The sequence below is a fragment of the Carettochelys insculpta genome, chromosome 19 (assembly GCF_033958435.1).
Source record: "Carettochelys insculpta isolate YL-2023 chromosome 19, ASM3395843v1, whole genome shotgun sequence".
Taxonomy (NCBI): domain Eukaryota; kingdom Metazoa; phylum Chordata; order Testudines; family Carettochelyidae; genus Carettochelys; species Carettochelys insculpta.
Window position 1 is genome coordinate 10,983,823 of NC_134155.1, and position 11,069 is coordinate 10,994,891.

An 11,069-nucleotide genomic window follows, 5' to 3' on the forward strand; every position below is an offset into this window, starting at 1 on the left:
TAGGGGCCCTCAGCCCAGCTTTCCTGTGGTACATAGTTAATTCTGTCCAGCATTCCCTGTAAGCTGAGAACTTGAGTGGCTTCTCAGTAGAGATTCATATGCTGCCCAGCTGATTAACAGAGCACTCACACCTGGCAGCATTTCTATGGGTGGTGCACATTCTGCGCATGGATGGAAAAACGTAGAGGGAGCATTGGCCCCTTCCTCACTCCTCGGCACAGATCGCTTGTTGCTGAGCCGTGTCTAAACCTGTGCCTCCAGAAGGGTTTTCTAACACTGGTGCAAGCCCCAGTTAACACCAATGCAACTCACTCACACCAGGCACTTGCTCTGGTTCAGCTACATTAGTGCTGCTGTGTGCTAACAAACCCAGTGCAGACAACACCTAATATTGTTTAATTTATTTTCTTTATAGGGTTGCTGCTGAGAGAAATAATCTAAGGACGTGGGTTGCTGGGGACAGAGTGTTTCTCTGCATTTTAGTATTAGGGACAGTAAATGGTGTAAACCTTGTTGCACTGCCATCTAGGGACAGAAGAAAGGAAAGGCACCTTAACAGAGGTCATGCTTCAGATGAAAAGATGTGTGTCTCCCTGGTCTGGCGCACTCAGGACCTGGCTGGTCCCACACCAGGGAATCAGCCGGAGCAGAGGACGTCAAAGCCGTTCCCTCTGCTGTCACTGTCTGCAGGGCTCCACTCCAGCCACAGCAGAGGAGCTGGTATTGACCGAGCAGGGAACGCTCAGCAGGAGAGGCAGAGTGACTGCAGAGCCCCAGAGCATCCCTGCTCCTCCCCTCCCTGACCTTGAGATCTACAAATCAGCTATTTGCAGCCAGACCTGCTGGAGGTGGGGGGGCCTGACAAGTCAAAGGGGCCAGGAGCTCCAGACTGCTGCTGCTGGAAGCACTGGGGCCCTGTGAATTGCTGACCGAGCACTGCTCCGCACAGCTCTCAGGGGTGGGGGGCAAAGCACTCCATGGTCTGAGTGGCACTAAGGCCTGACTGCCTTTGGCCCCACCCCTTCTGCACTCAGCTCCCCTCCCTCTGGGCCTAGGGATCCAGGACTGCAGATAGCACCAGATGACAGAATCTGTTCAGCTTTATTTATTTATTCCCTTTTCTCACATGCTTCCCCTGTAGGAAGCTTATCGGATGGCAGTAGCAGGAGACTTGCTTTTAAAACTTCAGTGGCTGTGTCATGAGAAAGCACTGACAGCATGTTAAAATATTTGCACAGGGCTTTATTAAGTGGTTGTCCCATGTAATCTACTACAATGTTGTATGAGCTTCCAGTGCCCCATGCAGTATCCCAGTCTGCACATACCCCGCCGCCAGTGTGTCTTCCTCAAAACAAGATCAGGTATAAAGGCTTAACACCCACAGCATTGCTCTAGAGGTTGAACTTCTCTAATCTGGCACCTTTGGGACCTAACCGGTGCCAAAGCAGAGAATTTGCCGGACCTCGGGGGTCCGTGTTGTCTAGCAGCATTACCAACACTTCCACTGCTGACTGGGCTCCTAAGAGTCATTTAGAGGTAAATTACAGCTGCGTAACAGCACAGAACACTGAGAGCCAGGACTGGTGGCTGGAAACAAACTTTCTGGGACTGCGGGAAACTGGGCCCCACCCATGATAAGTGGACATCTGGCTAACTAAAATCAAGCCCAGACCATGGACAGAGCTGGATGAGAGAGCTTCAACCTGCACCTAAAGGGTTCAGAGCAGAGGACAAGAGTCTCCCAAGACCCACTGAGGTGGAGCCAGTTACCCCAGCAGCAAAGGACGCAATAGTTCCAACATATCCAATTGGCAAGGAAGCGGAAGGGGATGCGAACCCTTGGCTGCATTATGAGCAATGCAGGATTCTGTGGTCACTTACTTCGCAACCACCATTGGCAAACAGGAATACCAAAAGGAAGATGCCAAGTCAGAAAGTTACCTAACGGGCTTTGTGTCTACTCGCGTGATAAGTGATTGGCTAACTGAAATCGTGCCAGATTACGAACGATGCTGGACGAGAGTGCCAGGTTAGAGAGGTTCAACCTGTAGTGGCTTGATTCAGCAAGGCAGTTAAATGTGTACTTACATGTAAGCATGTGAACAGTTCCTTAAGTGCTGTCCTGACTTGGAGCATAAGAATACTTAAATCCTCTTGAACTTAAGTATGTGCCTAAGTTCAGTGCTGAACCTAGTGTTGTCAGATGCTACCAGCGTGGTGCTCTGCTCTCCCCAATGTTGGTATCACTCAGCTGCGTGCGTGTTTCCTCTGTGCGCTGTCCCAGCTCTGCGGATAGTCGACACAGCAGACCCGAAGAGAACCCTCCAATGACCACAGAGTCTAGTAAGGTGCGAAGGCGCGTCGGCCAGGTTTATTGCCGTATTGGACACCATAGTAGTTCCCTGTAGCCTTCTCAGTCTAAGTCAGGGCATACTACAAATATGCACCCACGGTCAATGGACTCGGCTCAGTCAGTGGCACGACTTTCCACTGCCCCCTCGGCCGGAGCCAGACCACATCCCAGAAGTACATTCTTATACACAGGTACAATTTACACATCACTCCTGACGTATTGAGGTTCAACCCTTCTACGTAGTCAGGTGCCGCCTCTCACCTTGTACATGTTGGTTCGAACAAAACAACTCTATCCATCATATTTCCCTTTTGCCCTTGTCATTGGGATGTGTCGGCCTGTTCTTTCTTATCTGTGGAATGTTCCAGGGTGGGGTGCTCTGGTACCATGTTCCTACTTCAATATGCTAGGTAGATATGTTTATGCAACATCAACCCTCTTCTTGCCAGCTCCTGTGAGCAATGCATTCATTTAGCTCACAGCTGCACTTTGCTTTCTGTTAGCAAAGTCTTGACCATTACTTTGGTTCAGGCCTAAGGCCTCACACTGGGCCTCTACTCACTACACCTGGAACAACAAGCTTAAAGTTAATAAAACACTTAGACGCCTTGCTGAATTAGAGCCTAAGCGGCCAATCCAACTCCCAGTGAAATCAATCACTCTACAAGGCATTTGCTGTGGCCTACAGTGAGTGTTCAAAAGTCAGTTCCATCTTAGCGCACATATATTTATGCTCAGTCACATATTAAACTTTCTGAGGCAAGGGCCTAGTCATCTAGGCCATAACTCAGCATGTATGCCAAGGATTTTGAATGCCATATGGAGTGCTTATTGTCAAGAAATACCTTCTGCTATTACACTGCAAATATAGAAACGCAAGGCTGATACCAATGCAGCTCGATCATACAGTGTTTTAATTTCCCCCCACAAGTCTTAAATAAAAATCACATCTCTCCCCCCACTTACAAGTATTCGCTTGAGAAGTGTCACTGTAACAGTTCTGACCCTGCAAAGAAGGCTCCTGATCACCAAATTCAGAAGGAAACTGTAGACACATTGAGTATAACTAAAAGCAACGATCAAAAAATGGCATATTTATTGTCACAGGGCATGACAAACACACAAGGCCAAGAAGTTCCATCTTCTTTTGTCCTGCTGTGTCCAAGCATCTTCTGTCTCTTTTCACTGAGGTGGGTAGATGAAGAAAGTCTTAACTCTTGTGGGCCAATTATTTTGTCCTCAGTTATACACATCTAATCCTTCCCCGTTTATGGGTGTAACTGAGAGACACAGAACGCAGATCAACACAAGCTACCAAGGCTAAGTACTTTAGAACTAGTAAAGGGCTTGACTTTGAATTTCCTTGGTGTCATTGATAGATTGTCCTCTTTCTTTAGTCTGGAGCAAATGTCAGTATCCAATTAATTTGTCTCTCAGTACCCCTGGATTTATGGCATCAGCGTGGGCTTGCCATTGTTAACCCCAAAAAAGGTTTGCTTTGCGTCCAGCTATTAATAAAATCCAGATGAAAACCTCAACATTCCAAAACTTTGATACTATTCAGATTTGGATTTAATCTTGCAATAACATCCACTAGCAGAATTAGGACTTTAGCAGCCAGCTCCTGTCTCTGTCATATGATGGACCGACTCAAAATATGGGATCAGAAATCCTTCTTTGCTTCCCACTCCCTCCAGAACCAAAAACAGTGAGGAAGTTTCGCACTGTAGACAAAGGCCTTTTTTTTGGTATAAAACTATGTCCTTGCCTAGCATGTTTCATCACAGTCTCGAAGAGCTTCAGAAAGAGGCATTAAGCCTCATGCCACCCCAGTGAGGTAGGAAGGATACATCATTTTACATGAGAAACTGCAGGCATAATGACAACAGGCACTGTTACAAACAACTGATCCTATTTGACTGTACTGGGAGGATCAGTACAGATGAACATTTCTTCTTCATCCGCATCTTTCTACTTCTGGCTTTTATACTGAAGAAAAAAGAAAAAAGGTGCGATACCAGGGACATATTAAAAGTAACCGTTCATACAAGCAAGCACTAACGTTCAGGACCACTTGTCTGAGCCACATAAGGCTGCGTGAATGCCCTTTAACTGTCACAGAGTGAAACACTGAGTGAGAGCATGTATTATGTAACCCCTAGGATTCATTGAGTGTATTATTTGGGTTTTTCTGTCAACAAAAAACTGTTTTTATTTTTTAATTCAATCACTCCCACGCCTGTGTAGCTACTACACAAATCCTCTCACCTAGCGATCTCAAAGCCCACTGCAGAGGAAAATGCATCTCATTTGTTTTCCAACAGCCCAGCTCTTGAAATAGCTCCAAACAGGACTCAGAGGTGACTAGTGTATAGATGCCCCTGCCCTGTCCCCTCCCCGGCCATACCCTTCCCCCTATATGAAAAAGAGGACCCCCCCCCCAATGGGTGTGTGTCTGTATCAGGATCTACCAACTCATCTTGTATTAATGTGTTACAATATATCCAGTACATTAATACAATGTGAGTTGGTAGATACTGATACAGATCCATTCCCGTACTCGGGGTGTCATTGCTGAAAGGTCAGTATGATAACCCTGCCTTCCCTTCCTGCCCCTGTCCTGCCCTCTCCCCGTCCCCACCCAATGCTGCTTCCAGTGAGCGCGGGACAGTTCCGCCCCCTTCCCTTGGAGTGGCACAGCCTGGCAGTAGCGGGAGCTAGGACGCGTGCACTGCTCTTAGACCGCATCACTCTGGACATGGGGCAGGACTGCCCCCACACTCACTAAAAGCGGTGCAGCACTGCAGGTGAGTGCAGGGAAGGCTGATGCTTGGGGTGTGCATGGCCCCCTATGTGCCCCCGATGCATCCCCTATGGCTCAGACAACCTGCAGGGGAGGAACATAGCTCCACTTACTTTGTTCATGACCCAGTCAGCATCTTCAATGGCTCTCTTAATAATCTGCTGGATTCTCTCAGGACTGTCTTCGTCCACATGAACTCTGAAACTCTACAGGGGTTGAGCAAAATGTGAAAAGGACTAACCCACTCAATGGAACAGCTCTTCTGGTCCTGCTAATATTCAGATCAGTTGAAAATCCCAAAATAAACCCTTTATAAAATGCAGGCAATCTGCAGAGGTAGGAATGAGCTTTATTCAGAAGGGGTTTCACAGTCGCTACTCTAACCCTTCAGCAATAGACAGTCTTGCAGAAGTTTGTGCTACCAAGGAAAGGGCCAGGGATTAGGGATTCCTGATTCAGGACTGCACCTAAGCACCTGCTACTAGATTCAATGGGACTTGTGCTCAAGAACAATGTTCCCTCCAATTTTTTTCCACCCACATGGGGAATAAATTTTATATGCACTGAGAGATGTGCAGCTAGGCACCACCCACAGAGAGACATGCTGCCAGCTGTGGACAGCTGTGGGCACTCTGCCAATCAGGTGGGCAGCATCTGAATTTCTCCTGGGCAGCCACCCACACGCTGAGCTTGCAGGGAACACTGCTCAAGAAGCGTTCTTTGTTGGGGTATGCATTCAGACTGCTTTAAAAGGCTACCAGCCTGGCTTCAATGTCGCCTATGCTAGAGAGCGAACCACTTCTAATGTAGCTGTTTGTGTGGCATCAGCTCGAGCATGGATAGTTCCACAGGCTCCCACAAGCCATGCTGATTTATGTTAAGGGCTTGTATATTCTGGGAGACTTCTAAAAGGCCAGCCAGCACATTCTGGAACAGGATTGTCTGATAAAGTTGACTCCAATAGCAGGTACCTGAAAGTCAATCCTAGATATGCCAGCTAGGACAACTGCATAGGTGGAATTGACATATCTGGAATTGACTTACCTGGCCATCCTTGATGGGAAAAACTCCCCCACCGACCTCTCTTACTCCTTGCTAGAATGAGGAGTACGGGGGTTGACTGTCGAGTCCTGATAGTTTGATTTTGCGCATCCCCAGTTGAAACCCTGACCAGGTCAATCTTCTATTAAGTGTAGACGAACTAAGAGATCTCTGCCAGTCCTGTGTCTATGCATTGTGGGACAGCAATGGGAGGACTAATTGAACCACTTCAGCTAGTCTGTGCCCACTAAAGCAGCTCAGCCTGAAACCAAGTATAGCCCTGCAAAAAGTACAGCGTGCACAAAGATTATCTGCCACCATGTAAACCATTTGGAGGGTTTGTGCTGAATGCTACAATCATTTTAGGAGAAACAATACGTTTAGGTTGGCGTAATAAAGGCTTAAGTGAACTGCAGAGACTAAATAGGGCAACAGTGATGGAAAAGAGATTTTAAAAGTTGAACATGTTCTTAGTCAAAACATGCAAAGAAATTTGAGGTTTTTTTAATTGTAAAATCTTTTTAACCGGACTTTGCGTTTTCCACTGGCTTGACAAGACACACTTTTTCCAATGTTCATCATTAATGCACCACAACTAGCCTCAAACTTTTATATCCAAATCAAATGGGGAAGCAAGTTTTCGCATCACAACGAGAGCATCTCTCTACCTGTCTGATTGCATGTCTGTAATGCTGTTGGATATTTTCCGTAGGCAGCTCTTTACAACATCGAAGCAGGTAGCGATACAACTGCCAAGGCTTCTGGACTAATTCAGCCCCTGGTAATGGAGCCATTGTCATGTTAAGATTTCAGCTGCTAAAACAAACAAAAAGTACATCACAAACCTGGGAAATGCAACACAGAAGTAAAACTCAGGGCTCATTTTACAAGAGGCCCAGTCTTGGTACGCTTAGATTCAGAAGCAACCTGAGTCATCTGCAGGAAGATACAGGTTTGGTGTCATGATTTGTTTTAATTTTTCTTTGGATTTTCATCCCTGACTCTTCAAATGCTTTATATAAATTTTACCATGGGATTAGGAGCAAATGAGGCATAAACTGATTAAGGATTTGTTCAAACTACTGAGAAATTGTTTATTTGAGGGCAGAGGGTCATTTATATTTATACATTTGATTAAAGTGTGGGTGGGTGAGACAAAACTGGGTGTGAGAAGGTTAAGTGTACATAACCCTCTCACCATAGTATACACATCCTCCCCCCCACCCCCTTTGTAAACCGCTCATTTCAGGGACTGAGCTTGTCTTCGGGAGAACTACACTACTCACAAGTTGAACAGTAGCAGACAGGTAGCTGTGTTAGTCTGTATTGTAACAAAACAAAACAAACAAACCAGTCACATAGCCCTTGAAAGACTAACAAAATGACTTATTAGGTGATGAGCTCTCATGGGACAGACCCACTTCTTCAGATCTACTGACGATCTACTGAATGATTTTGTTAGTCTTTAAAGTGCTACATGATTGCTGTTTTGTTTTGTACTCACAAGCCTACATCTTTGCAGAAAGGGGGTGTACAAACACACTGCCCCTGCCCCCAAAGGGCTGAGGTGTCCGTAGAGAATTTAGCAGAACAAGGCCATCAGCTGCATCCTACTGTAACAGATCCTCATGCAATGTGCCAGGGCCAGGCAGGAAGAACACTTCTTAGCCCTGTCTCCAATCCACGTGAGCTGACCTGCGTCCATGCTACCCCTCTGACGCAGGCCTTTAGCGACACTCCACAGGGCTGATATTGTAGGATCCAGGCCTCAGGTTACTGCTGTAAGGTACCATGAGTTGGGCTAGATTTCCCAGAGGTCTAAATTGCTCCAACAGCCCTAGGTGAAAACTGGTTTGCAAGCGTCAGGTTCCACTTTATAAACAAGGCACATCAACGCACCAGGACTCATGCGAAAACATGAATAGCTTTTGAGCCTCACCAGGAACATAGCAGGGACGGGAAAAGAACAAATTCTACCAGCTGTCCCTCACCAGTACACTTGTACATTGTAACCAAAAGTCCATCCAAGCTACATGAAGTGCTAATCAGCTATTTTACAGTATGAGTCGTTTAACAGATGGTTGCCATCTGTGGACTCCTAAATTAACATTTTGGAGAAAGTACAGTTTTTACATCATTACTCATCAGCATCAAGAAACATAAGCAACTAACTAAGCAAGTAGGTGTGATATAATTTTAGCATCAATTAAGGTATTTAGCCTTTACAGTATCTTTTTATGGGTTTTCTAAACACTTAATATCCTCGGACCAAATTTCTGTTGGAGTGTATCACCATTAACTTTCAACAGGTGCAGGCTAGCGAGCAATTTAAGGCCGGCTGCAGTCCCAGTCACGCTTGCCTCTCACCCATCCACTGTAATCCAGCGAACATCACGCTCTTAAACTAACAGCATCGCAAGAGCCTGACAAGTGATGAATGATGGTGGCAGGAAGGGTCTGTGCTAAAAAACACAGGACACAAGTGAGTGTAGTTTCAATTTTAACGGCCTCACGCCTCTGTAACAAGCAGTCCTGTGGCACCTTAAAAGCCAACAACTGTATTAGGTCATGAGCTTTTGTGGATAAGACCCTCTGGTGTCACTGAACCAAGAACCCTGCCTCTCAGCAAATACCCAGCCATCAAACATTGCAAGGTGTGGGCTAGAGCAGTGTTTCGTAAACTATGTTCTGTGGACCACTAGTGTTTCATGAACAACTTGCAGGTGTGCAGCAAGAGTCTAATGCTTTTTTGAGGGTATAGATGTTCTGTTGTTGAAACCAGACACAGTGTTCCATTCTCATTGCTACCCTGCCTGATTAAATGACTTCATTTTGGTTTTGCTACATAGGTTGCTGTTGGCTTGTTTTTGCTTATGGTTGGTTTGTTGAGGAGGGGGTCTGATAATTTTTTTAAAGAAAATTTTCATGGGTGTTCCCCATAAAAATATTGTTTGGTGGTCCGTGGTCTCAAAAACGGCAGAACCCCTAGGCTACAGCGTGAACACGGGACCTGGAAGGCCTTATGGCTGCATCTACTGCAGGCTCACACCCTGCCCCTTAAATTCTCCTTTACCTCTGGTGCACTTACTTTTGGGGGGAAATGCTAAACTCCAGGAGTCTGCCCAGGCTAAGCTCAGTGCAGAGGGGTGTGGAAGGGCAGACAAGACAAAGCGCCCCCTGGGGCCTTGGCCAGATTCCAGGTGGGCTAATTAACTTCTACTCCTCGCCTGCCCCGCTCTGCCTGGGGACGTTGGTCAGGCCGGGCTGGGCGCCGCTTGGAAGGAGAGGTGCAGGAATGCGCCCGGCAGTTGGGCCAGCTGGACTCAGCCCGGGCCCGGCCCGGGCCCGGCCCGGCCCGCCTGCCGCGTGGGAAGCCCCACGCGGTGCAGCGCTGCACGAGCCCTGGCCGGCGCGGGGACAGACCGAGATCCCCGGCCGGGCCCGCCGCAGCTCGGATCCTGCGAGCCCCGCCCCGAAGGGAGGCGCCGACCCGGCTGTGGCTCGGCGCTTCCTTCCGGCGGCTGCGGGGCGCGGCCTGGCACTCGGTTATCCCGTTAGCCCCCTCCCAGTGCACTGCACCCCGATATCCCCAGCGCGTTGCATTCTATTAGTCCGGTAGCCCCACCCCTCCCCGTGCACTGCCCCCCCGAGATCCCCTTCCCCAGTGCATTGTACCCCAGTGTCCCCGCGCACCCCCCCACTAGCCCCGTAGGCCCCAGTGCACTGCACCCCATTACCCTCGCGCAAACGCCCGTCATCTCTACAGCCCCCCCATGTATTGCATCCCGGTAGTATCCCTGCAACATCCCCTTGTCCCCCAGCCCTCTCCCCGTGCACCGCCCCCATCTCCCTACCCCCCTCCCTAGTGCACTGCACCCCACTGTTCCCAACCGCAGCTTCCCCTCCCCCACCAGCGCACCCCAGGTACCTGGCCGGCCGCTTGCACTGACGCGCGAACCCCGCCCCAGGCCGCGCCCCCGGCCAGCCACGCGCTGCCAGGCCCCGCACGGTGAGCAGCGCCCCCCGCCGGGCGCAGTGCAGGTCGCACCTGCTGGATGCTCAATGCAGGTCTTTTGACCAACCCGTGAGTTCTCCGGATCTGGCCCAGGGCGACACCGATGTGCAGGGCCTGGCCTGGGTCCTGCTGCCTCCTGGCGCCATCCCCAGGGTGCTGTGTCTGGCATCTGCAGCATCACCACACCAAGGCTATTGGACAGATGGGTGCTCCTTGGAGTGACAGCTGGGGGTGCAGCTGACAGTATTTCCTCGCAAGGGAGGCAGTCACCATAGGGGGCACCCCTGAGATGCCATCTCCCTCTTACGGCCAGTCTAAGCCCGGAGACGGTGGACTTCTCTCTCCACAAGGTACAGAGAGAATGGGAGAAATGACCTTTCTGTGCATGCAGCACCGGATTATGGACCCTTCGGTTGTACTGAAATCACCTGCCCCAGAGGTCCTCTCCCTGGACAGGTTCTGGAATATCTGGCCCCTAGAAAACACCTCAGTCTTTCCAAGGCTGGGGAACAAGGTAGTTAACAGAGCTGGGAGTGGGTGGATTGACAGAGTGTCTACGTTGCAACCACAGGTGTGACAGGAGCAAATGTGGACACCCCCACGCTAGCTTTTCGCTAACGAGCTCAGAGAACTGTACCAGTGAAAGCACAGGAGCATAGGCTATTTGCTTCAATCCCTACCCAGGAGCAGGTGAGGGCAGGAGGCAATGTTCACTTTACTGTTTTCCATCCATAGGTGGAATAAATTTTGTTGTGCACACTCAGGCATGTGGATGTGCTCCACCCAGAGAAACACAGGCCGCCCCCATGGGAGCTATGGGCGCTCTGCTAATCAGCTGGATGCCACTTGTCATGTGT

The 11,069-nt window shown here is 49.0% G+C and overlaps 1 protein-coding gene across 4 annotated transcripts; it reads right to left on the bottom strand.

The window, feature by feature from the left end:
• Nucleotides 1–2,358: 2,358 nt before the first annotated feature.
• On the bottom strand, nt 2,359–10,196 carry LYRM9 (LYR motif containing 9). 4 transcript variants are annotated; one of them, XM_075013700.1, is made up of 4 exons: nt 10,126–10,196; nt 6,866–7,013; nt 5,270–5,362; nt 2,359–4,342 (listed from the first exon to the last, which is right to left on the bottom strand). In XM_075013700.1, exons 2-4 carry the CDS (start codon nt 6,995–6,997, stop codon nt 4,325–4,327), a joined length of 243 nt encoding a protein of 80 aa, XP_074869801.1. In that variant the 5' UTR covers nt 6,998–7,013; nt 10,126–10,196; the 3' UTR covers nt 2,359–4,324. The 4 variants fall into 4 exon arrangements, with proteins under 4 accessions (XP_074869801.1, XP_074869802.1, XP_074869804.1 ...); XM_075013701.1 differs by having other exon boundaries at nt 6,866–7,010; nt 10,126–10,160; XM_075013703.1 differs by having other exon boundaries at nt 10,117–10,135.
• Nucleotides 10,197–11,069: the final 873 nt, after the last annotated feature.

Coding starts and splice junctions, on each gene's coding strand:
- LYRM9 (XM_075013700.1), bottom strand. CDS start 6,997: ATGACAATGGCTCCATTACCAGGGGCTGAATTAGTCCAGAAGCCTTGG. Junction 5,363..6,865: donor ACAGACATGCAATCAGACAG/GTAGAGAGATGC, acceptor CAACCCCTGTAG/AGTTTCAGAGTTCATGTGGA.